The sequence below is a fragment of the Fistularia commersonii genome, chromosome 29 (assembly GCF_037954325.1).
Source record: "Fistularia commersonii isolate RoL2024-O1a breed Wild chromosome 29, RoL_Fcom_v1.0, whole genome shotgun sequence".
NCBI classification, from domain to species: Eukaryota; Metazoa; Chordata; class Actinopteri; order Syngnathiformes; family Fistulariidae; genus Fistularia; species Fistularia commersonii.
In genome coordinates this window covers 356,678-382,191 of record NC_141312.1, presented here as the reverse complement: position 1 = coordinate 382,191, position 25,514 = coordinate 356,678, and the positions used below count along the sequence as shown (strand labels likewise).

General features: G+C 55.6%; 3 protein-coding genes across 3 annotated transcripts in view; 2 read left to right on the top strand and 1 right to left on the bottom strand.

Annotated features, from left to right (window-relative positions):
• nyap1 (neuronal tyrosine phosphorylated phosphoinositide-3-kinase adaptor 1) overlaps window positions 1–11,449 on the bottom strand; it is a 30,996-nt gene extending 19,547 nt beyond the window's left edge. The window contains exon 1 of the mRNA XM_086177192.1: window positions 10,908–11,449. The gene's annotated coding sequence lies outside the window, so the exon portion shown is untranslated. The remainder of the gene's footprint in view (window positions 1–10,907) is intronic.
• Window positions 11,450–13,235: 1,786 nt separating this feature from the next.
• Window positions 13,236–15,843, top strand: mogat3b (monoacylglycerol O-acyltransferase 3b). The gene is made up of 7 exons (XM_086177191.1): window positions 13,236–13,333; window positions 13,401–13,508; window positions 13,786–13,856; window positions 14,021–14,225; window positions 14,294–14,468; window positions 14,540–14,724; window positions 15,296–15,843. Exons 1-7 carry the CDS (start codon window positions 13,252–13,254, stop codon window positions 15,448–15,450), a joined length of 981 nt encoding a protein of 326 aa, XP_086033317.1. The 5' UTR covers window positions 13,236–13,251; the 3' UTR covers window positions 15,451–15,843.
• A 6,554-nt stretch (window positions 15,844–22,397) lies between these two features.
• ucp3 (uncoupling protein 3) lies at window positions 22,398–25,446 on the top strand. Its single transcript, XM_086177187.1, has 8 exons — window positions 22,398–22,554; window positions 23,278–23,368; window positions 23,449–23,654; window positions 23,725–23,932; window positions 24,009–24,206; window positions 24,289–24,390; window positions 24,470–24,650; window positions 24,729–25,446. Exons 3-8 carry the CDS (start codon window positions 23,538–23,540, stop codon window positions 24,841–24,843), a joined length of 921 nt encoding a protein of 306 aa, XP_086033313.1. The 5' UTR covers window positions 22,398–22,554; window positions 23,278–23,368; window positions 23,449–23,537; the 3' UTR covers window positions 24,844–25,446.
• The last annotated feature ends 68 nt before the right edge of the window (window positions 25,447–25,514 follow it).

The following is a 25,514-nucleotide window of genomic DNA, read 5'->3' as shown; positions in this document are numbered from 1 at the left end:
GGCTCGGCCACCGCCGGCTCGCGCCTTCGGATCCGGAGGAACGTCTCGTCCAACATCGGCGCTTCTCAGAGGTCCGTTCTTCCGGCATCCGTGTTCTGGCATCTCCCAGAGTAAAATATCTTGTTTTTCCGAGCGGACGCCGCCGCCTCGCCGAAAAATAACACGTTGCATTTTTAAACGTATTCAACAACCGGCGACGTGGTAGTTAGGCGGGATTTGATACGTATCGATTTATGGATGCTCTATTAAGAAGCGGCGGGCCGGACGTCGCCAAGAGGAGATGGAGCGAGGTCAGGAGACACCCGGGGAAGAAACCGATGCAGAACAGCGGGATGTGGAGGAAGACATTTCTGGGATGATCATGACGTGCGTCTCAAGAGGTCTGGCTCTGGATGCCTTCAGAAGAAGGAAAAAAAAAAAAAAAAAGAAACATCTCTTGTGTTGGAATTTCTCAAAGCCGCCTCGAGATAATCTGCTTTTGGAAAATGTTGTTCCACTGGGTTTATTCATCGCATGACAAGAAATCCATGGAGGAAGCATGTTTTGTTTGGCCTGTGTAGAAGATTGCTCTTATTAGAAGGTGACGCTGCAAGGAAAAGAGCCACCGCTGGAAATCTTGGTGCCAAAGCACAAAGGAAGAGCTTCGCTCTGCAGCCGCACTCGCCTCGCCGAGCAGCATCCGGCAACATCTGACTTACTGCAGATTACATGCGGATCATCCAGCGGGTCCTGCTGCTGCTGCTGCTGCTGCCGCCGCCGCCGCCGCCGCCCGCTTTCACTGCCGTTCCAGCCTTGGTTTCTGCTGAACACGTCCGTCCAAATTCATCGTTCATGATCTGTACCGCTGATCCCGGACTCGCTCTGGACGGTGCAGGGTGTGCTTGGACTGCGGGAGGAAACCGGGGGAACCCCACGCGGGAGGACAAGGAGACCCCTCACGGGACTTCCCAGCCCCTGTGGGAATCCAACCAGGGACCCTCTGGCTCTGAGGAGGCGCTAACCTCTGCGCCGCCAAGCCTTCCCTCCGGTCAAATCAAGATAAACAAGAGAGTAGACAAGACCTCGGGCTGTGAGATCAATCAGGTCAAAGTCAGCAAACCACCAGACAAGATGCCTAAAGTTGCAAGAAATGACACGAAAGGACAGGAAATCGCGGAACAAAATATAGTTGTTGTTCAAGACCACAGACGGGCCTGCAAATCGCCGAGCGGCGCGCAAATCCCAGCTGATTCGAAGCGTCTCGCAGGTCTGCGCCGACTGATCTGCGTCTGATCGGCTTTTAAACGGCTGAGAACACGTTAGCCTGCAGGATTTTAGGGCGCCGGCCCCGACCTGGCAAACCGCATCAATTATTCAGCAACAATTAAGCAAAGCCCAACAGCCCGAAGCCAGACAGGGATCAGCTAAACATCTCGGGAACGTGCACGTGTGATCACTCTGAGGGCAGCTCCGCTCGCTCCGTGATCGGCTCTCCGTGCACGGACGCCTGGCGACCCGGAATCCGGAACAAAAGGGGGAACGGATGGGATGCTCGCAGGCGCCGGAGCCGCCGGACCAGAAGACCGGAGGCGGCAGAGACGGAGGTGTGGAGGTTCTTCTGCGGGAGCGAGGAGGACGGAGAAGATCAGGAAGGCGTCCATCAGAGGGACGGCACACAGGAGATGTTCTGGAGATGAAGTGGAGATGGAGACGGTTTGGACACGCGAGGAGGAGGCTGGGAGAAGATCTGGGCGGAAGGACGCTGAGGTGGGAGCTGCTGGGCAGGAGGTGTGGAGGACCTGCACACAGGAGGTGTGTGGATGGAGGAGGTCCTGGAGGTCCACGTCCCACAAACTAAACCTCGGAAGTCACGGAAAGCCGGGTTTGTATTTCAAATGTGGTCCCACGTGGTCACCAGAACACCAAACTGATCCCGGGTCAGAACAGGCTTTGTTTTCTGATTGTTTCTCCAGCGTTACCTGGAACACAGAAAAGCCCCGGTTCTTTCTGGCCTCTTAGTTGAAGTCTGATTTCCCCCGGCTTGGAGTCTTCACTTCCAGAGCGACCAGGGTTGATTTCGAGCCTGATTGTCACCGGCTCTTCTCCTCGTCCTCCTCGTCCTCCTCGTCCTCCTGCTCTTCTGCCGCCGCTATCTTTAAGCCGCATCCTCTGTCAGACTTAATTGCTCTCAAACTCGTCTGAGAGCAATTAAGTCTTTAAATAAGTCCATGTGGGCTTCCTCCCCCCCGGCTCGCCGTCTCCCAACCCCGATGTTCTCCCGTCTCTCCGTCCTGGCGGGGGTCCCGGGTCCCCGCCGTGTCGGGTTCTGGGGTCGTGACCCCCCCGCTGAGGTGCGGCCACCCCCCGCCCCCCCACGGGCAGATGGTGGTGAAGCAGCCGAGCAGAGCCACAAGTGGCTCCCGAACATCACAATCATCCCACTCCTCGTGCTCTAAATCCCCCGGCAAGCCCGTCACAGCGTAGGCAGCGCACACACACACACACACACACACACACACATATCCCTCCTACTCGTTCACCTCATTACACACACATCATCTCTCTCACCGGCACAGCAGATTTCATGGACATGAGACGCAAGATTTTGTTTGACGTGTTCAATCAATGTGTAAATCACATGAACCGCCGGCTGAAAACTTTTTCTGTGTGTGAGGATGTAAGGATGTAAGGATGTAAGGATGTAAGGATGTAAGGATGTAAGGATGTGAGGATGTGAGGATGCGAGGATGTAAGAATGCAAGGATGTAAGGATGTGAGGATGTGAGGATGCGAGGATGCGAGGATGCGAGGATGCGAGGATGCGAGGATGCGAGGATGCGAGGATGTAAGGATGTAAGGATGCAAGGATGCAAGGATGTAAGGATGTGAGGATGTAAGGATGTAAGGATGTAAGGATGTAAGGATGTCTGGCGCCCAGGAGGCTGCAGGTAATCAACACGTCGGCCATTTTTTGAGGGTCGGCGCCGTAAATGCTTGTCTTGCCGAGGTGACTGTCGGCTCTCCGGCCTCAGCTTGTCTCCTTCCTGCTCTTTACCGCCGTGACAGGGATGAAATCAAGCGGAGGCAAATGACAGGTGTGTGTGTGTGTGTGTGGGGGGGGGGGGTAATCGGTCAGAATAGCCGGAGGGGAAAACAGGAAAACACTCCAGATGTGAGGGTTTGATTGAACGAGGCCGCGTGGCTTCGAGGCTCCACCCGCTGCGGCGCAGCCGTGATTCCCGCCTCCGCCATTCATTTAAGAGCCGTGGAAAAGGAAAGGAATCATTCGAAAGGGTTTGCCTGCTCGGGTCCGACCCGCCTGACCCGCCTGACCCGCCGGACCCGTTGGACCCGCCTGACCCGCCTCTGGACCGACGCCACCGACCACGAAAGCATGATGGTCGCCATCAGAAAAACAAAGGTGTGGGTTCACGTCCACGGTCAGAGACTTTCTTCTCCAATATTCCTGGTCGGGACAAAAACCAGGTGGTTCTCCAGGTGGTTCTCCAGGTGGTTCTCCAGGTGGTTCTCCAGGTGGTTCTCCAGGTGGTTCTCCAGCGGGTCGTCCTCGGTGCTCCGTATCGATACACGTTTTGCTCTTGTGATATTTCTAATTAAAATTGAGTGTATTAAATGAGCCGTCGATGGTCCCCCTTCCCAGAGCGCCGCCCCACATTTGTACCCCTGCTTGTGATTTATTGATTTCGCTTAAACTTCCTAGTTTGTTCTCCTAATATCGGGGATTTTTTTTCTAATTGAATTATTTACCATCACGTTCTACGATCCATTTTCTCAGCGTTGTTTCATGTTTATTTAAATATCATCATTTCCTTCCCGTTGAATTGACCTCCTTGCGGTGACGCTCCTGACATCGCCCCCTTAATGTGTTCCTGCCGCTCGCCTTATCAAACATGTATGTGATCTTGTGGGGAAACGGGGCTCACACACCGTGAACATATCAATTTACCAAATTCAATTATTTATACGACACCACAAGATCAAGTTACCCGCGACCAGAGCCCAATACACTCTTTTTTAATAATAAAAAAACAGTTTAAAGGATGGCCATACTGATATGGGAGACCAATAGTGTGTGTGTGTGTGTGTGTGTGTGTGTGTGTGTGTGTGTGTGTGTTTGTGTGTGTGTTTTAAGGTACCATCATTTGAAAGGTGGAGAAGGTGGAGTCTCGAGCAGCCGTGGTGTCTGGTTCAGGGACAGGAGATGCAGCAGAGGTGAAGACGTGGAGGAGCCGTCAGAGGGACGGCTCCTGGTGGACGCTCTGGAGATACAAGCACGCTGAGATGGTTTGACATGGACAGAGGAGGGATGGAGAAGGATGCAGAGGTTGGAGCTGCCAGGCAGAAGTTCTGGATGAAAAGCAGAGAGAAGAAGGCGGCGTCTGCTATTCTGGGCGCCGAGGAGCATGAAGACCTCCATGATGGAGACAAGACAACCACCGCGGAATTGGACGTCCGACCTCTTGGGGTCGGGCCTCTGAAGGTCTCCTTGAAGACGGCCAGGTCCTCTTTCTGGCCTGAGAAGACAGATGGTTTGAGAGGCCACCTGTGTCAGAGTGGAGACCTTCTCCGAGCAGAGGAGGAGCTTCCACACAACCACGTCCATATGGACACCATCTCCACAGAAACACTGCCGGCGGGGCGCTGATGAAGAACGGTGCAAGAAGAACTTCAGCCAAGTCTTCTCCGCTCCGCTTTGTTTGCCGTCGGCCATGAGAATCTTCTGGAAGCAGCGGGATCCTTCCAGAACAAGTGAAGATGGTTGTGACATTTGCCGGCTGGCGGGCGAAGGTACGCCGCCTCCCGCTTCGCCGCGGGTCGCCGTGTGCTCGCCGCCTTTTCGCTCGCCGTGATGTTTTTCCAGGTTGACCTTTCAGAAGGTGGCGGGCCATGCATTAGTGCTCCAGGACCATCAGAGCTCACGTGTGGGACGCAGTCGCTGATTCCAACCTTCCATTCCAACCTTCAAGCAGGTTGGAACGGGTGGAGGGAAGCGTCAGGGGGACCAAGAGATAGAAGAACATCAGCCGGAAGGAAAGGAAAGCTGGGGGAGACACTGGTGAGATGATCTACAAACACCGACCAAAAGACAGCAGGCAGAGCTGGAGGTGGCAGAGATGAAGATGCTGAGGTTCTCTTCAGGAGCGACCAGGATGGAGAGGATCGGCCATGAATCCATCAGAGGGACGGCACACGGAAGATGTTTCGGACCTAGACTGAGATGGTCGGGTCGTGGACGGAGGAGGGAGAGTGAATCTACTGGTAGACGGATGCTGGAGTTGGAGGTCTAGATGAAGACCAAAGAGAAGATGGATGGACGTCATGAGAGGATATGAAGGTAGTTGGTGTGAGAGGAGGATCCAGAGAACAGGGTTGGACGGAGAAGGTGGATTGGCTGTGGAGACCCTGAAGGTAAAGCCCAGAGGTAAAGAAGAAGAAGACGATCGAATACGATCATTTGAATTTAGGAAATACGACGCACTCAGTGCCATCAAGGTTTGACCGAACATCAGACGGCATCGGAATGTTTGTGTTCCGCACTATTTCAAGCGCTAATTGATTTTTGTGACCTCTTTCCAGATGGCCTTCATCCCTCGGACACGTCCAGAGAAGATGCGAGGGCGCCGCCCTCGGCAGGGCTCCCCCTCCTCCGCGCCAACGGGAGGACGGGAGGAACCGTCGCCTCCCGACGTTATTTATTTTGCAGGGCACCATGCAAACGACTTGGAGGGGAATAATGAGAAGAAAACAGAGGGGAAATGAACAGAGATGAGTCGCCTGGAGGAAATCATTAGCGCACATCATTACTCCTGCCTGCTCGCCGCAGCCTGGCCGGCCGCCGGCCTCTAACAAGCACACTTTCATTCGCATTTCAGACGCTCGATTTGGCCACTTTCTGTCCGAGACGTCCCGCGGTCACGGAGGGAGGCGGCGAAAAGATCTCCTGATGCGGCCGCATCCGACATCCTCCTCCTGCTGCCGCTGATCTTTGTTTCTGGAGTCTCAGGAAGGAAAGTGCACGAGGAGATACGTTTCAAACGTCGTCCGGACGCAGGTGAGACCAGGTGGCGCGGAGACGCCGAGGAGAAGACGGGAGGCGCTCGTCGGACGCCGGCGCACCTTCTACCTCCTGGAGATCCTGGAGATCCTGGAGATCCGGTCCCACCCAGATGGTCGGGACACGGACAGAGGAGGCGAGACGGATGCACGGGATTGGCTGCGGTTGGGATGGAGGAAGACGATTGGCCGTGACGCCGCTCGAAGGGAGGCGACAAAGAAGATCGTCATCTCGTCGCGTCAGACAAAAAAAACCTCTCAAACATCCGCGGAATCAAAGCGTAAAAGAAATGAGTCCAGAATCCGGGGAAAGCAATAATCGGAACGAAAGCGTCTCAAATAAAGTCCTGTGTTTTCAAAGGATGAGCGTTGAAGTTTCGGGTCCTCCTCCATCTGCAGGAGCAGCTTCTGCTCGCCGCCGCTCTCCTTCCTCCTCCTTCCCTCTCAGCCTCGGCAATCAAGTGCACCAAACAAAGAGCGAGACGATCGTTCCCAAAAGGAAAGCGGGCAATTTGTATCTCTTTATGATGTCTATTTTGGGGGATTTACAGTCTCCCAAACAACAGGAGACGTCTAATGGAATCCAAGTCTGGCTTTTCTCTTCCTCCCTACCTTCACGCCGGTAATGACCCGGAGCAGGAGGACGTCTGCAGACGTCCCGGGCGGCCCTCGTCCCTGCGACCCGGCAGAGGGCCTTTACCTTTACGCCTAATTATACCTCGGCCTCGGAGGCTCGGGAAGCTCGGTCCGATCTCTGAAGCCGACGGACGGGCGGAGAAGCTCCCGCGGCTCCGAGAGGGGAAGTCAAAACCTCCGCGGGTCCGGGGGGCCTCGCCCCGCGGCCGAGCGCCGCACAGGAAACAGGGAGCCGGGTTTTGACGGCCACGAACGCCGAGACGAACAACGATGAACTCGAAACGCCAGAGGCGATACCGTCTGATTCGGCGGCGGCCGGACGGCGAGGAAGGACCGGGAGCCGACCCGACATGTCACCGCCGCCGGGGAAAACACCAGACGTCGGAACTTCGCCGTCCAAGCGGGTGTCCGCAAGGCACGCCGACCGGCGCCGCCCGGACGCCTCATCAGGGTGTTTGGGCTCGACCTCAGGCGCCCCCGTCCAGAGGTGACCGCGACCGACGCCGTAATATCGCCGAGGACGCGGCAGAAACCGGAGATCCTCGCGCTGATGAAACCCTAACATCTGTGCCTGCATGACAGGCCACCCGGCGAGGAGGAGCCGCCGCCGCTTCGGCGTTTTAATCACAGGAAGCCACGTGGTGCCGTCAGCTGACGCCCCCGCAGGGGTCTGAGGAGGAAACCGCCGCCGATCCAGAGAGACTCCGACCGACGCCGGCCCGCAATCTTATTTAGCCTGCCGGCGAGTTCGCGGGGGAAACGGTGACGAGATTCAAAGTGAAACCGTCGTCGGCACAAACCCGGACGCTCCGGCCTCAAGACGGCCTTCTCCCTCACCTTCTGTCCAGCGACCCTGACAAACCCCTGGGAATCTCCCCCCCGCCGGGGACCAGGGCAGCGCCGGGTCGCCGGGACGCTGAAAAACACCCAACACCGATCTTGGTCCGGGACAGAGGAGCGCCTTCTTTCCCTCCTTCCTTTTCCCAGTGACTTGACAAGTCCTCTCTCATCTAGTTTGTCACAGACGGGTGGAATCCAACCGTCGACCCCGATACGAGTCGCCTCCGCGACATCCGCCGGCCTCGGAATCCCCCGGAAGCCGGCGTGCGAAGAATACTCGGATAGAAGGATCGGCCGGACGGGATCGGAAAAGATCGATAAACGCCACGGAAACATTCGTGAATATTTACTTTGGAAACGCAAACGAAGAACATCCGAGCGTTTCCCGAGAAATCAATGGAAGGGATCGATGATGACCTTGAACCCGGCGCCCTCGGACGAGGCGACCGTCCTTGAAGACGGGAAGCGTCGTGCGTTTCACTGAGGTTGAGATGAAACTCCGTCCCCGAACGGGTCTTGACATTCATGCACCTCCTCTTGTGGGATTGGATTTTAAATGGACGGCGGGTCTCGGGCCGACCGGCGCCGCCTCCCTCCCCCTCCTTCCCGGCGTCGCCGCCGTCTGACGCCACAGATGGACGGAGCACCTGCTCGGCGCTGCGGTGTGTTCTTTTGTATTTTTCTTAAGCCTGCACATTTCCACAGCTCCCTGCCAAACTTGAGGGAAACAATCTGCTTGGGCTGCTCCAGGAAGTAGACGGCACCGGGAAGAACAGCAAAAGAGTCCATCACGGACGGGGCCGACGGGGCCGACGGGGCCGAAAGGCTCTCCTCCGTCGGGCGGGGGTCCGGCAGCCGCCACCCAGAAGGTCTTTGCTTCTCAGGGGCTTCACTTGGACCTTAAAGGGCTTCAGAAGTGGACAAAGTTGTGTGACGACGATGGGAACCTCGCTGGCTTCACATCGCTGACAAATGAAAGGGCTTTTCCCGATGAGTACCGATTGTTCTCATCATTTTAAGGAATTTGTGAAGTCAATTATTGATCCATTTATCTTTGTTGATGTTTCTTCTCTTTCTGGTTGATTTGGATTCATTTTAAATGATTTTTCACGCCACTTTCAACAATCCGGCCCTGATTATTTTGCCGAAGTAAAGATCACCAGCCAGCAAAGCCACTGCCTATTTGAAGCGGATGATTCCTTTTTTAAATCAATTTATGGATTCATTTTACACGTCGGTCGAATGTATTTGTTTCATCTCGAAGCGGATCCATTCATTCCGTTCTTTCAAACCATTTCCGCCACCAGATCTTCAGTTTTATCATCGCGGGGTTTGTTAGCATCCCTGTTCCTCGCGCTCCTTCAGATCAGCCCAGGAACAAACAGCAAAGTCAAAATGTAAACAAAACGGCAAAGGATGACAAAGCGCGGGGATCCGAGCGACCGCAGCCGGCTGCGCTGCCGCGTCCTGGCCGCCGAGATCCTCCGGGATCCCAACGCCACCTTCACACACACACACACACACACACACACACACACACGCCCGCTAACTCTGCTGACATCTCCTCTGCATCTACACACTGTAACCCTCCTGCAGCTCATCCAACCCCATCCTAGGGTGGAAGCACCATCAGCAGGTGGACGGCACACTGAGCAGCAGCCTGGGCCGACCCCCCAACACACACACACACACACACACACACACACACACACACTCCGAGCTGCCTGCCAGGCCTGAATGCACAAGGAGAGCGGCCATGTGTCTGAGTATGTGTGTGTGTGTGTGTGTGTGTGTGTGTGTGTGCGTGTGTGTGTGTGTGTACGCACATGCACTCGCTGACCCCAGTCCACAGCTGCTCCTCCAGAGCGGCCCTGGACGTCACAGCCCTGTTTATCCAAACCAACGCAGCGCTGTGACGTGGAATTCTGTCATTCAGCCCCAAGGTCAAGTGTGTGTGTGAGTGTGTGTGTGTGTGTGTGTGTGTGTGTGTGTGTGTGTGTGTGTGTGTGAGTGTGACATGGGGGGGCGGCGTCATGAGCGAATCATACATTGATATTTTTAATCCTATTCCATCTCTTTGTGTTTCTCCTGAGATATGGAGGAGCTCCTGGTCCTCCTGTGGTCGGGGTCACCACCTCCTCCAGCAGAAGGTCCCCGGTTGGATTCCCCGAGGGTGGCCTTCTGAGAGGAGAGTCCGTGTTCTCCCCGGGTTCCTCCCACAGTCCAAACACACACAGGAGGTTCAGAGGTGTGTGTGTGAGGCCTCTTTGGGTGGCCCCGCCAAGGATCCGGGGCGACCCCGCCTCGTCCAGATGGACCCCGGCGCCCCCACGACCCCGACCGCAGGGGAAGGGACGACCATCTGACGCCGCCCGCGAAGCCGCCAGGTTGCTTCTCGATCAGAGCCGAGGGAATGAAAGGAGAAGAAGCTCCCGGAAGCAGTGACGGAGAACGTCCACCAGGACGAGGCGGCCCGTGGGACACGGAGGTCCGAAGCTGGCGGACGCTGGTGTTCGGTGCTCTCGCTCAAAACCACCGATCCATAACAAAACCCGGAACGTCTCAGCACTAAACACACAATTCGGATAATTCGTGGTAGGACGTTCTCTGGTCTCCGGCCAGACTCTCCCATCAAGGCAGGGCATCTTCTGTGTGACGCCGTCTCTGTTTTTACCATCTTTTATTTATCTTCTCCGTCTAAATATAGCAGGCTGCTTCCCAGGACAGCGCCGCACATGTTTGACGAGCAGGAGAAGGTCCACCCACACCCGGGGCCTGCTCGTCCGGCCAGGAGGACCACCATCACCTCCTCCACCATCACAACCACCTCCACCGACATCAGCACCACCTTCAACATCACCATCGTCATCATCATCACCTCCACCTCCCACAGCAGGAAAAACACCGATGTGCGCGTGCCCGACTCCCTCATCCAGACGCCACGACAACAACCTCACCTGTGCTGCGTGCGCACACACACACACACAAACACACACATACACACACCAGGGGAACTACCGCCCATTCTCACACACACACTCACGCACACACACACACACATGCAGATCCCCCGCGGACCCATCAGCTGAGGCTTCTCTTCTTCTTGTTTTAGTGAGATATGTATGGAGCCTCGTGATGTGTGTGTGTGTGTGTGTGTGTGTGTGTGTGTGTGTGTGTGTAAATAACAGGCCGAACATCCGGGACACGCGGGCGGACCGGCGGCTTCAAGGTTGAATAACAGCCGCTCCGGTCCGCCCGCCGGGGGGAGGAGGAGGAGGATGGAGAGGATGGAGAAGATGGAGAAGATGGAGGAGGTCCGTCCGGTTCCTCCGCAGGCCGGTGACAGCCGGGCCGGGAGGAACCAAGGTGAGACCTACCTCGATGGTGAGCCGAGCCTCTCGGATGGAGCCGCCGCAGATCCGCCGGAGATCCGAGGTCGTAAAAATAGGAGACAACAACAAAACCACGCCGGTTGTTGATGACACAGCTGGACTGGCGGAGCGGAGGATGAGGATGAGCCTCCTCCTCTTCCTCTCCTCCTCCTCCTCCTCCTCTTCCTCTCCAGATGTGTCAGTTGAGGCGGAGGTGAGGACTCAGTGTCCGGGCTGCCGCCCCCCCCCCGGCCCTCCCGGTGCCGCCGCCGCCGCCGCCGCCGCCGCCGCCGAGGCCATGATGAAGCTCAGACTGCGTCGGTACCGGAGGCGGACCTCCGCCGCCGCCGCGCTCCGGGATCCACGGGCGAGGAACGGCACCAGAAACGTCCGTGTGTTCTTCAAAAACACGACCTCCGTGACGGGAACATGCCTGCAGCTCCGGCAGGAGGAGGAAGAGGAGGAAGAGGAGGAAGAGGAGGAAGAGGAGGAAGAGGAGGAAGAGGAGGGGGGGCGGACGTCAAAACAAAAAAAAAAAAAAAAACTGCGCAGATGAGCGCGGTGCCGGTTCACGCGCTGGGCATCCGGATTAACGTCCGCACCGGAACACCGGACCGCCTCTTCATCCCGATTACCGGGACAACAACACGCACGTCACATGAGCGCGTCGAGCATCCGTTGGAAAAACAGCCGAACGGCAAGAAAATGAAATAGAAGAATAAAAAAAAAACAACAACTCTGGATCGACGGCGGTATCGTGGGATTACCGGAGTAACGAGTAACGCTGCGTGACGCGGAGACCGGATTTACATGCACGATCACCGGTGCCTCGGATTATTGCGCAAACGCGCACATATGTATATATACTGTATACACGCACTGTGCATGTACACAAACACACATAGGTACGCGGCCGATGTGAACAGTGTGTATATATATATATTTATGTACGTGTGTGTGTGCGGGCACGCATGCATTTATGCACACACGTACATATGTATATATAATCAGGATATGCATTTTTCATGTATGTAACACACGTGTGTATATAAATGTTTAAACACATGGATACAATATGTGTGTGTGTGTGTTTATGTTTATGCGCTGCTCAATCTGGATTATAACATGAATCGTCCACAATATAACGTACACATGCATGTGAGTCTCATGGAGCTTCTTCTGCGGGTGGGTCTGGACCTCCACCTGAGGACCTGCCCGGAGCTCCGGCCCAGGTGAGGTCAGGCGCTTCGCGCCGGCGTGGCCGCGGGCGGAGAAGATCCACGAGGACCGGCTCTCTGACCGCCGTGTGACCACACAGAAGGTAGAGCGTGAAGAACACGGTCCAAGCCCGCAGATCCACAACACTGCAGTATTCGGCAACGCGGGTCTCCTCCGAAGACCAGCTTCCAGAAGCTTTAAAGGTCCTCCGTCGTCCGAGCGCAGGAAGCCATCTCTGCATTTTACCGCCCTGAATCCGCAGCGCCGGAGCTCGAGGTCGGCACCTCCAGACCGGAGAGCAGACGCGTCGGCGCCTGGAGGAAGACGGGCGTCTCCGTCCGACACCGAGCCGGCCAAGATCTCCAGGTGGAGAAGGTCAGACACGAGAGGAACACCCCTGCGGAACCCACAAACATCAGGTCCGGCCGACAACAAATGACGTCAGCGGAGGGCCGGTTCCTGGCCGGGCAAAGGAAGCGAGCCGTCCGGCTTCTCCTGCCCTGGAGGAGGTGTCAGGAGCCGGGGAGCCGCCCTGCTGGCAGGCCGAGGGAGTGAGAAGAAGCAGAAGAAGCCGGCAGAAGACTGACTGGATTTGCTTTGAAAGGGAAAAGCACCGTTTGACAAAGACTCACAGCAGAAGGAGAAAGAAGAGGAGACGAGCGGATGATCGGCGACCGATGAACAAGAAAGGAGAAGAACAAGGACCGAGAACGCTGTGTGTTTAAGTCTGAAGACACACACATCTCAGCGGAGACCTTTATCTGTGGCACTGATTATCACGGTGTGTGTGTGTGTGTGTGTGTGTGTGTTATCAGTAGCTTCAGACGATGCGGTCAAAGTGCACCCTGAGCGTGGAGCTGCCCGGTCAGCGTCCATTTGCCACAAAGCAGCGGACGAGACCCAAGAGAAGGTAAAGTTGCGTGCAGGTCATCGTGGACCTGAACAGCTTTGTGTATTTTCAGGGCCCTTGAGCCTGAGGGGCCTCTGGGCCCGGAGGAGGTCCCGGGGGACCTTCTCCCGGGGGACCTTCTCCGGGCTGAGGATGCCCTCCGCCGGCCGCCGGCGAGAGGCGTGGCTGACGATCCTCCCCCGGGTTGTGTTCTCCAGCTGAAGGAGAAGGGACGCCGGCAGGATGCGGGCAGAGAAGTCTGGTCAGAAGGCTCTCCTGGAGACGCTGAGCGTCCTGCAGTGGGTCCTCACCTTCCTCTTCCTGGGTGAGGTCTCGCCCCGCGTTCCCCTCCGCTCGGACCGCGGCCGCGGCTAACGCTGTTCCCCGCGCAGGGCTGAGCTGCGCCGGCCTGTCGCTGGGGCTCATGTTCACCTCGCTGTGGCCGCTGGCCGTCCTCAACTTCCTGTGGCTGGTGGCCGACTGGCAAACCCCTCAGAGAGGTAGGGAGGCTCCGGTCTCGATCCACACACACTCCTCACCTGGAGACAAGTTACTGGGGAAAGATGACTTTGTACACACACACACACACACACACACACACACACCATTCACTTTGTGAATTTCTTATATTGTCATTTAAGCGTTTTTTTATTTTACAAATTCAGTTATTTTCCTTCTCAAATATCCGTGCTGAAGGTATCAGGTAAGGACCTGCACACCCATGACCTTTGACCCCCCCATATAGTACATTTCCGTGTTTGGGTGTCCATCCACCAGGGGGCAGGAGGACGGCGGCTGTGCGGCGCTGGAAGGTGTGGGAGCACTTCAGGGACTATTTTCCAATCAAGGTAAAAGGAAAGCGTCAGAAGACAGAACGTTGATGCTTAAAGCGCTCCTTCTAGAAAACCAGCGGGAGTTAAAGAGCGAAGGGATGAGTCGGCGAACCCGGGCGGATGTTTCTTCTCCGTGCGATTGTCAAAAGCCGATCCGTGCTGCGGAATATTTCCCTCAGCTGGTGAAAACGTCGGCGCTGGATCCGAAGAAGAACTACATCCTGGGCTGCCACCCGCACGGCATCATGAGCGCCGGCGCCTTCTGCTGCTTCAGCACCGACAGCTGCGGCTTCCGGGAGGCCTTCCCGGGCCTGCGGCCGTGCCTGGCCGTCCTGGCGGGCCTCTTCAAGATCCCGCTCTTCAGGGACTACATCATGAGCGCAGGTACCGGAACCCTCGCCGTCCGCCGACCGGCCCCCGGGACGCGCTGACCCGGTCCCGCCTCCCGCCAGGCCTGTACCCGGTCAGCAGAGCCAGCCTGGTCCACCTGCTCTCCGAGACCTCGGGCGGGACGGCGGTGGCGATCGTGATCGGCGGCGCCGCCGAGTCCCTGGCGTCCTCCCCCGGGGTCAACGCGGTGGTGGTGAAGCGGCGGAAGGGCTTCGTCAGGGTGGCGCTGGAGCTGGGGTGAGACGGACGCCGAGGGCCCGCCGGCGCCCGGGGCCGGCGCCGCGGTAACGGACGCTCCTCTCCCTCAGGGCCGACCTGGTTCCGGTTTACACCTTCGGCGAGAACGAGCTCTTCAGACAGCTGGTCTTCTCAGACGGGACCCTCGGACGGCGCCTGCAGGACCTGTTCAAGACCGTCATGGGTTTCGCTCCATGTCTGTTCATGGGACGGCGTCTGGCGCTGCTGCCCTCCCGCACACCACTCACCACCGTGGGTGCGTACCAGAACCAGAACCAGAACCAGAACCACAACCAGAACCAGAACCAGAACCACAACCAGTACTGCATCCAGTACAACAACCAGAACCACATGACTGGATAAATATTAGCAGAGGGCAATCAAGGGAAAGATTTAAAAAAATAAAGGAATAATCTGCTTTTTCAAGCGTAATGCAGAATGTTTTGAAATTTAAATGAGTAAACGATAAATAATGAATATACAGCAAACAAACTGAAGAAGGAATTCAAATCTGAAATGCATAATTACCTTAAGTGACCCAGATTAATCCACTGGGACTTCCAAGGTTTTTCATTTCAATTCCATATTTTTTTTTTTTTACAATTGATTTTTAATTTGTTTAGCTCATTTCTTGCCAATATACGAATGAATGCTGATCAATTTAGCCACAATTTCTGAAAGAAGTGTCTTGTTTCTCCATGTTTCTCCACGATGTTACTCTGAACGCTTGGCACCGACACAGATGTTTTCAGATCTTGGATATGATAGATTATTTCATGTCTTGGAGATGATAGATCGCCGTCTCACTCCGACCGCCGTCCTTGCAGTGGGACGTCCCATCGCCGTGCCCAAGCGCGTGACGGCGTCCGAGGAGGAGGTGGACCACTACCACCGCCTCTACATGGACGCCCTGGAGGAGCTCTTCCGCCAAAACAAGGTCAGCTGTGGACTCTCGGAGCATCACGAGCTGAAGATCATTTAGAGGTCGCCGCCGTGTTCGTCCACGGCGTCCGACGCTCTCCTCGAGGACGCAACGCCTTTGGGAACGACGTGGCCACGAAGGTCGGCGGCGGCAGGTTCCCCTCGGACGCACCGTGAGCTCAAGACTCCATTCAGGAGTGGTGAAGGACTTCACGTCATCAAAAAGTAAAACGTTTCACTCCATCATCTTTTTGCAAGTCATTCTATGAGGCCGTGCAGAACTCGCCAAAATACTGCACTGGAGGAGCTTCTGGGCTGAAACATCTTCAAGTGAAGAAGTTCAAGTCCAGAAGCCGCGACAAGAAGATTGTGACAAGAATCAAATCCCAAATCCACTGGAAACAGGAACGCAGAGAAACAAAATGTTGCTGGAAAGAGAATAAGGCAGCGTGCTGCACTTAAACAACTAATTTAGTCGTAATTTTGAAATCAAACATAATTCAAAATAGGAAACTAATATTTAATGTAATATATAATTGACACTAATATCTGCAGGATGTCTGTGGAGGTTCTCAGCCGTCCGTGTCGCGGTGAATTCTTGTCGAAATCTTCTCGTCTCGGCAGCCGGACTCGAACATCTTCCCTTGGAGATGTTCGTTCTCCCGTCCCAGAAGCTTCTCCAATATTTGCAGGAGGCGCTCGACGCAGTGTCTCGCTAGAAGTGGACGATGTGAATACTTACGGGTATTTAGGGTTCGGCTTCATCGGGGAAAATAAAATGATCTGAGAACAGAAAGTGTAAATTTCTAGTCATCGATTACAGAGGAGAAAAAACAGAACATGTTACAGTTGCGGTTAAATTTGCGCCCCAGAAGGCGCTGCGTTCCGGGGTTTCCGGTCATGCAGATTTTGGGTGGACGGACCGCGTGGGGACGCCAAGCCAGGCCAAGGTCAATGAAATGGAAGCTTCTAGAAGGACGCAAAAGAGGAAAGACCTTTGCTGATCTTTGGACTTTCTGCTGGGAGAGTTTGTTTATCACAGGAGCTCCTCCAACCCCGGGTAGCATCTGGAAGCTAACCACGCAGGAGCTAGCCCTTACCGATGCTAGCCGGGGGTGCGCTCGGCCCAGGTCCGGGTCCAGGTCCCGGTCCCGGTCCCGGTCAAATATGTGGGCGGGAGCGACGGGCTTGCAGGAGGCGCTGCAGAGAAGATCAGCTGGTGATCAACAAGGAACGGACCCAGCGGCTGGAGATCACCGGACACTTTGCACCTTTCCATCTGCACACTGAACACACACACCGATGGTCACAGTGAAACCAAGCCGGGAGTCCAGACCGCTCAGATCTCAGAGTGACGGCTGGATTCCTGGAGGTTTCATCTGTCACGTCATGTCAGGTCAGGTTGTCATACGATGTGCAATGTTTCACTGCCACGTGCGATCTTACCTTTCACTTTGCAATTTGGAGCATCTGGAACAAGAATATCCTTTTGCATTATCTTTTGAATATACCGAGCTTCTATTTTGTTACATTACATTACATTGCATTTGGCAGACGTTTTTATCCAAAGCGACTTACAATAGAGGACATAGTGACTGCAAATACACTTGCAAATACACGATGCACAGTTCACCTATGTTTTGTTGTAGTTGCTAGCCATCTAGCATCAGGTAAATGTTAGCTACCTAAGATGTCTGTGGAAGTTCTCGGGCCTCCAGGTCAAGGTGAATGATTGTAGAAATCTTCTTGTTATGACAGGAATCCTCCGGGATGAGGGGTGGAACGCCTTCAAGGGAATAAATTCGAGTCCGTTTGCCATGACAAGAAAACTTCCACCAGAGTTAGCTAGCTAATTAGCCTCAGGTAAATGTCAGCTAGCTCGCTAGCACCTGCACAAACTCATAGTTAGTGTTTACTTTGTGAAAGTTGTGTTAAATAAGATGCAGATGTCAGGTAGACGTCTTAACATTCCTTTAGTGTGACTTGTTGTTAATGCTTTTACTTTACTGTGCATTTTAGCGGCCTCTAATTAGACGCTATTGTGTCACTAAGTTACGTATAAATATTGCATATATTTTGTTGGCCAATCGTGGCAGTGGATTATTAATCCGATCTGAGTATTGACAAGTTTAAATTGGAGTCTTGTTCTTTAATTTGAGTTCTTGTTGTGGTAACACAGTCTGCTAGTTTGAACAATTCTGCCTCCACGCCTACTCAGATCACTTTTTGTTCAGAGTATTTAGTTTGATCCAAAAGGACCAATTTGAAGATACAAGACTGTGATGTCAAACATACTCATCACAAAATACTTCAGCTGGGTTTTACACTTCTATATTACCTTTCAAATGCAGCGTTCTTACGTGTTCTGAATGTTTGTAGGTTTCCACTGAAGATGGCTGTTTCCACCCCAGCCTGCCGTCCAAGTTGATTTCTGTTTGTCACGTGGCTTCAAACTAACACGGCGCCAGAACCGACCGGTTCTGAAGAGTTGGAGTGTAATATTGATGGAGGACTCCATCAATGTTTGCACATTGGATGCAGGCGTATTAGGTTGTTTACTCTCAGTAATAACCTCCTTTGTCATTTGTTCAGTGTCCCACTTTAAACAGCCGTTTTAAAATCGACGCCGCAGGTTTGTTTTAGTTCAGATCTATTTTCACACGTTCCTCGGAGATGTCGATTCTGCGTGCGTGGTTCCATGCGGTCCGTGGGTTCATCTGCGAGCACTCTGAACTCTTTGCCAAGCCGTCTCCTGTGCTGTTGTTTTCCCAGTTAATTTAAAGTAAAGTAAAAATCAGCATGTCTCAGAAACTTGTCTTTCCACCGTGAACTATTATTCTCCACAAGATGGAAGCAGTGAGAGTGTTAGGCCTGGTTTTCTTAAAGGGGTGTTACACTGTTTATGCACATTTAACCTGCGCTTTCTAGCCTTCACTTCATCTCCTCGCGGGAAACAGACGGTGACCGTTTTTGCTTTTTAGCACGTCTGTCCAGCCTAAGGAAGCAAATCAGATCCATCACACGCTTGTTTATTTATTTCTACCTTTCCTCCTCCCCTGAGGAACCGGCCGCTGGACTCATGCACGTGTGAACGTGCAAACACTCAGTCCGTCTCCTCGCCTCGTGGGACCGACGGCCACTTTCCTGTCCTTTCTGTCCACAGTCCACAGCCCGGCTCCGAGGGGCCGCCGGAAGACGACGGCGTTCCCCGTGTTCCTCGACAAACACAAACTGTAACGTTGTTGAGAAGAACCTGGCCAGGTCACTCCGAGCACCCGCATCACCCATTCACAACATCTCCAGGACACACCAGCAGGTTGCCTCATGGGAGGTGTAGGACTGGAGATCTGCCGACATCACGGACATACATCCTATTGAAATAACTTCTGGAGACCCTGTGGAAGTTCATGGTCTGTGAGCAAACGTGTGAAGTTCAACAAACACGTAGATGTTCTTTTGCAGCGTTCGCGGAGGCTTAGCAGATATTCCATCAAGCTAGGTTACGACAGCCGATTATCTGTATTGACTCGCACACGATTGGCGTGAGACACAGGACAGATGAATAAACACCGCCGGTTAAACTCGGCCTCGCCTCCGATGAACCGCCGACGTCACCTGAGGACGTCTGATCTGTGACTCGACCGCGTCCGAGCCCGAAGCGGGACCCGAAGAGCCAATAAGATCCCGATCGTGAATTTGACGGTACATTGACGGCGAGCTCGGCCGGAGCCCCGGCGCTGGGACGCCGCGGCGAGACAGGCAAAGCCGACAACCGATAGAAAAACCCAGGTATGGTTCATGGTCTCCAGTAAGACGTGCTGGTTCCGATGAACCTCTACAAAGTGTGTGATTTGACCCGTGAGCTTGTTGTGTTTCCCTTCAGAGCGACTGGACGTCCAGAAGAAGCGCGTCCTCTGTCTGGAGATCAACAGGCCCGTCTGGCACCTGAACCCCTCAGACAGAAATAGTGCCGTTTTCCTCCTCGCCGCTGCTGACGGACCGCCGGCTCGACTCCAGTTTCATTGCCCTCCCATATCACCCACATGCGAGTGTTTTTGCTCTATTGGGACATTTTCAAGCTTAAGGGGGCTGAGGAGGGGGGGTCATGTGATCACAGTAAAATTACAGGGACGCCCACTGGCATATTTGCATTATCTTGAAAAACATTAACGCCAAGTGGAAGTTTTCCTTTCCAATACCTGTTCACTGGGAAATCTTGGAGCGGCTGAGTATTCGGCCCCAATCCAGTTCCATCCTGTTACAGCTGGAACGCCGAGTGTTCAGAACCAGGACCGTGTGTGACTCTGACGTCCCGCGGATCATCTCTCAGGACGTTTTGTTCTCCCGCGGTTCCCGATCTGAAGACGTGTATCGAGTTAGACCATGAAAAGTCAGCATTCTTTCCACCATGACGGTTGAGAAGTTGGGTCCGGTCGTGATCCTGAAGTCACCAAAGACCAGGGTTCCACGGATGCCTGGGAGCAGATAGCGGCGGCCCGACGTCAGAGGGGCAGCTATTTGCCCCGGCCGAGAGCCAGAGACGCACGCAAACAATTATCTGACAGCTGAGCCGGGGACGTTTGCCGTCTCGGCGAAAATAACTCTCGGGTCTGTTATGAAACGCGGATTCCAACGGTCGGCGAGGGACCTTGAACGCCCCGTTCAAGTCCGAACACATCACTTCTGGCTCGGGAAATATACCCAGAAATACCGCAGGAGTCCCGAGGACGCCGTGTGAAAGTCACCTTCAAGTTTTCAGAACGAGAAGACATTCTGGCCAAATGAGTCAAGCGCGCATCTCGAGGTCGTGCCGACCTTGACCTTTGACCTAAATGTTCCGGCCAACGAGTCAGAGGCCTCTTGAGCGTTCGTTCCTCAGATAGCGCCTTCACACCAGGTCGCCGACCTCCGACAGCCGAGCTGTAAGTCACACCGCCGGTTAAGCGCCGGTGTTTGTGCCAGGCAGTAAAACACTTTCCTCGAGGTGTTCGCCGGTGTCAGATCACAAGACGGGCGCGGACAGATGGCTACGCAACAAGAACGCCGGTCGCCGCGCCGACCAGCGAAGAAGCAGCTCGGGTCTGATGCGTCGAGGGCGCTGTGTTTGCGGGCGGAGGGTTCTGTGAGCGATGACGGCGGCGCCGGGCCGCTCCACTAACCTTTCACCGAGGCAGGCGCCGACTTTATTTATAGCGCCGCGGAGATTAGCTGTTTCGCAGCGCCGCTCCGAGTTCACGGTATTCAAAGGCGGCGGGAACATCGGGGCTGAACACGCGGGGTCTCGCTCGGGTTGGTCTGCAGGGCCGGAGCTGGAGCTGATTTCAAACAGGAAGGGAGGGAAATAAAAACCCTGTGTCTTAAAGGCTCACGACTGAACTCTGACTGTAATAGCGGCTAAAAATGTTTGCACGTCCTCCTCCGGCTCCAGTCCTGAGGCCTTTCACTTCAGGCGGACTTGAGCGTTACCGGGGAGACGCCTGGTTGTGTGTCCGGGTCCCGAGGAAGTGAACCCCGTGTTAATTGGCGATTGCGTCTGGGTTCCACAGATTCTTACTTCCCTCAGACGACCCGGCGTCCATCACAAAGCCCTCAGACTGACCAGGACCTCCGGACCAGCGACCCGTCGCTGCCCGAATCCCTAAAGTGCCTAAATGGGAATTTTCCCGGCCTTCTTAGACCTCCAGAGAACTTTCCCGGTGCCTCAGGTCACGCTAACATCAGGTGTCGATCCATTAGATTTGCACATTTGATGTGCATTTGTAGTTACACATTTGACCGGTGCGTCGACCCGACCGCACGAGCGCCTTCCTCCTCCTTATTGTTGTTCCAGGTGGAGGCCGGAGGGAACGCTCGGGTTCGGCCTTCGGAGAATCGGAAGGGGCTTCTCAAAGGAGAGGCGACCGAAACAGCCGCGGCCCGACAGATGGAACGGCTGACAGCTTTGATATGTAGCAGGAGCGGCTCTGCCAGGGCGTGACACGGGCCGCCGGTGGAAAGTCACATGGACGCCGGCGTGCAAACTGTACCGGGACCAGAGAGGATCTGCTCACAAACACATTCCGTGCAAAGCGCATCTTTTTCTTCATGTGCTTTTCTGTGGGCGCCCTGAGCAGACGCTGCAGGCAGGCCTGATTACATACAGATGAAGCCTCCACCCTCCCACTGCTGCACCCACTACACCCTCCCACTGCTGCACCCACCCACTGCACCCACTACACCCACCCACTGCTGCACCCACCCACTGCACCCACCCACTGCTGCACCCACCCACTGCACCCACCCACGGCCATGCATGCTATGGATTGGCTGCGAAGCATCGCAGCGCCTGGAACATTCTGTAACTTCACTGCTTGCAGGAGGTTGTCTGTGTTTACAAGTGTGTGTGTGTGTGTGAAGGAGAGCGAGGGAGTGAGACGGCTGTTTTCCTGGTATTACATTTCAAAGGGTTTAATAAGTTTACCCATAAATAGAAAAAGATGTTATCTTATTTTTATATTAACAAGTCATCGGCAGCCGATGCCGAACACCAGTGTTCCAGTGTTCCAGTGCACCAGAGTTTCCTCCTCCTTCGGTGTTGAGGTTTCACTCGAACCTCCGGCTGAAGAATCACCGTCGGCTCGGTCGCCTCAGAGCCTTTGCTCCCGCCTGTCGGCCCTGGGAAACACACAGCGGCGTGTGTGTGTGTGTGTGTGTGTGTGTGTGTGTCAGTGAAATGCCTCTGAAGACTCTGGAGGAATTCCGATGGGCCTCTTTGTCTGATTGGCTGCAGGACGTGACCAATGAGCACGTGAAGGAACTCTGTGTTCCATGAGCTTCACACACACACAAACATCGGCCCCTTGGTGACCTTCTGAAGACAGAATTATGGTCTGGCCACTAACGTAGAGGAAGGTCTCTCCTTCCGAGTGTGAGCTCACACCGGCCCTCCTGACGGTGCAGGTCCTGCCGAGCTCCGGTGTCCCGGCGCGTCGCTCGGCTGGTAAACACGCGACTCACATAACAGGTGCGAGACGCCGTCAGGCTGCCGCCGGTCACGTGCGCAAACCCGCCTATAAATGCGAGGCGGGTTTGAGCGGCGGGGAAGAAGAATGCAGTGAGGCTCGGACGGCGAGGGATTACGGAGGGAAAGTCTGCGCTGCGCCGGATTATAACTCAACCATTTGGGGTAAACCTTTGCATCGGGAGAAGCGCGGGAAAGCAAGCGTGCAAAGCGAGATTTTCTCCGAACCCGGGTCGCTTTCATGCTTCCTGACCGATCCTGCGAGGAAACAATTCTTGTCACTTGTTTATGGAATTCAAATTCAACTTTCTATTGACTATAAAAACAAACCTTTGCTAATTGTAATTCGTTCTAATTGGTATTTCCTCCAGCGGACGTCTACAGAGTTCTGCTAGTAATGATGGTTATTCATGGTGTTTCAGCAGAGTCGCTCAGTGGGAATCATGCCGCAGTCCTGAGGGCCTGCACTTGGTGTGTGTGTGTGTGTGTGTGTGTGTGTGTGTGTGGCTGCCATGTGGAGCTGTGAAGCATTGAAACGAATGCCCTGTAAACGGGGAACCTTTGACTCAGTGTCTGCCGAGGTGCGACACATCTAATGGTAGATCTGAGGCGGACGGGGAGGCGCTGATGTCACACGGAGCTGTGCGGCCGCCATTGGACGATCAGAGGACACGCTGTGATGTCAGAAGGGGGAAGCTGTGAATGGGGTTGCGGTAGAGGCTGTGCTGCGGGGTAACGGGGAGCTGTGTTGCCCCGCGGGGGCGTCCACGGTGTTTGTGACGTCTCTGTGAGCGTCCTCCGGGCCGGCTATGTTCCGACCGCCGGCAGAACCTATAAGACCGGCTCTGGAGGATCACTGACGTGCCACGTCTCCCGCCTGTCCCTCAGGGAGCTCGCCGGCCTCCGGCTTCGCACCGGGAATCCAAAGTCCGGTTTCCTCCGGAGGAGACGCGACTGTTCCTTCCTTCCCGGGTGACGGGTGAGTCGGCCGTTCTCTCGTGGCCTGGTGTGTTTGTCCTTCCAGCCGACACGCCCTCTGTTTGCCTTCTGCGTTCCCAGGATGAGCCTCGTAGCCGGCAGGCCGGCCCGCGGCGCCGCTCGCGCCCAGTCCCGTCTGTGCCGCTGACCCGGCCGGGACGACCGTCGGCATGAAGGCCAGAGACGCGGCGCCGTCCGCGGCGGTCAAGTTCTTCGGAGCGGGGACGGCGGCGTGCTTCGCCGACCTGGTGACCTTCCCGTTGGACACGGCTAAAGTCCGGCTGCAGGTCCGGGAGACCTTCACGTGTTACGTCTCGTTCGAGCCGCCGGGCATTTCTGATCCCCGTCCTTCCTCAGATCCAGGGAGAGGCTCAGAGGGCCGAAGGCGCCACCGCGGCCAAGTACCGCGGCGTGTTCGGCACCATCAGCACCATGGTGCGGACGGAGGGCCCGCAGAGCCTCTACAACGGCCTGGTGGCCGGACTGCAGAGGCAGATGAGCTTCGCTTCGGTGCGGATCGGCCTCTACGACTCCATGAAGAACTTCTACACTCGAGGAACCGAGAGTAAGCCCGCCCTCGCCGCTCCAGACCGCACCTTCGGGAGCTCCCGCTCCTTCACCGACGTCCTACGCGCTCGCAGGCGCTGGGATCGTGGTTCGGCTGCTGGCCGGCTGCACCACGGGAGCCATGGCCGTGGCCTTCGCTCAGCCCACCGACGTGGTGAAGGTGCGGTTCCAGGCCCAGGTCCGCCTGGCCGACGGCGGGCGGAGATACAGCGGCACCCTGGACGCCTACAAGACCATCGCCCGGGACGAGGGGGTGCGAGGCCTGTGGAAAGGTACCGCTGTGCGCCGGACGCTCGCCACCGACGGTAACCCGTCCCGAACATCCGCCGAGAACTAAGAAGCCTCTGCTTTCAGGCTGCCTGCCCAACATCACCCGCAACGCCATCGTGAACTGCTCCGAGCTGGTGACCTACGACCTGATCAAGGAGGTCATTCTCAAGTACGACATCATGACAGGTGAGCTCCGCCTCCGCCTCGGGATTCCGATTCAAACTCCCAGACACGGAGGCGGGACGTGTTTGTCCGTCTGTCTCAGACAACCTGCCCTGCCATTTCACCGCCGCCTTCGGCGCCGGCTTCTGCACCACGGTGGTGGCGTCCCCCGTGGACGTGGTGAAGACCCGCTTCATGAACTCGGGCGGCGGCCGTTACGGCAGCGCCCTGGACTGCGCCCTCAGCATGCTGAGGAAGGAAGGACCCGGCGCCTTCTACAAAGGGTGAGCGCGACGCCTCGGTCACGTGACCCGAGCACGCCGTCGCCCGACGGAGTCGCTGAAGGTTTCCTTCTCCTCCAGGTTCACGCCTTCGTTCCTGCGCCTGGGCTCCTGGAACATCGTGATGTTTGTGACCTACGAGCAAATCAAGCGCGGCATGAGCAAGGCGCAGGCGTACTGGGAGGCGCCCTTCTGAGCCGCCTCTCCGGAAGGGGAAGCCCGGACGGGACGGGCGGCGCCGGACCCGTCCGAACGGGACGCCCGGAGACGGGGCTCGGGGCGGCTCCGACCTCGGAGCCTCCGCAGGGACATCGGACGGCAGTCGTCGCAGTTGTCGGGACGTCGGGACGTAGGTGGTTGTTTTATGGCGGTGTTTGCAGCGGCGGCTCGGGGGAGCCGGCGGCCGGGAGGCCACGGGACCCGAAGACGGGTGCAGCTGTCGGACCGTGACAGAACTTCACCCCTTGGAGATGCAGAAGCCTGACCTCCGTCGGGCACTGCAGCGCCTCCTCTGACAGACGCTACTTCCGGTCGGCGTGTCGTGGCCCGGAGGGACATTTAGAAACTTGCCAAGTCAGTAGGAGCGTCGCCAAACCCCCAAACACGACCCGGACGGAGAGCCTTGAACGTTGAGGACATCTCCTCTTAAAGACCTCTGTTTTGCCCTCCGGCACGGGAACCTCCAACCACCTACGCCCCTCCATGTCGTGCACGTGAGCCGGGGAGAAAGAACTTTCTATCTCTCAAAGTCAGGACCAAAGCAAATATGCGTTTGTGAATAAAAGTACACTTTGCTAAACAGCCGCTTTGTTTACTTTCCCTCTGAGACGAGACTTTACATGCAAGTTCAACACATCTGAAAAACAT

What these genes read in the sequence shown, in the direction of transcription:
- mogat3b (XM_086177191.1), top strand. Translation starts at nt 13,252, where the DNA reads ATGCGGGCAGAGAAGTCTGGTCAGAAGGCTCTCCTGGAGACGCTGAGC. An exon ending in CTGGCAAACCCCTCAGAGAG is followed by an intron (nt 13,509 to 13,785) that starts GTAGGGAGGCTC and finishes TCCATCCACCAG; the next exon opens with GGGGCAGGAGGACGGCGGCT. An exon ending in GGGACTATTTTCCAATCAAG is followed by an intron (nt 13,857 to 14,020) that starts GTAAAAGGAAAG and finishes TATTTCCCTCAG; the next exon opens with CTGGTGAAAACGTCGGCGCT.
- ucp3 (XM_086177187.1), top strand. Translation starts at nt 23,538, where the DNA reads ATGAAGGCCAGAGACGCGGCGCCGTCCGCGGCGGTCAAGTTCTTCGGA. An exon ending in CTACACTCGAGGAACCGAGA is followed by an intron (nt 23,933 to 24,008) that starts GTAAGCCCGCCC and finishes ACGCGCTCGCAG; the next exon opens with GCGCTGGGATCGTGGTTCGG. An exon ending in GGTGCGAGGCCTGTGGAAAG is followed by an intron (nt 24,207 to 24,288) that starts GTACCGCTGTGC and finishes CTCTGCTTTCAG; the next exon opens with GCTGCCTGCCCAACATCACC.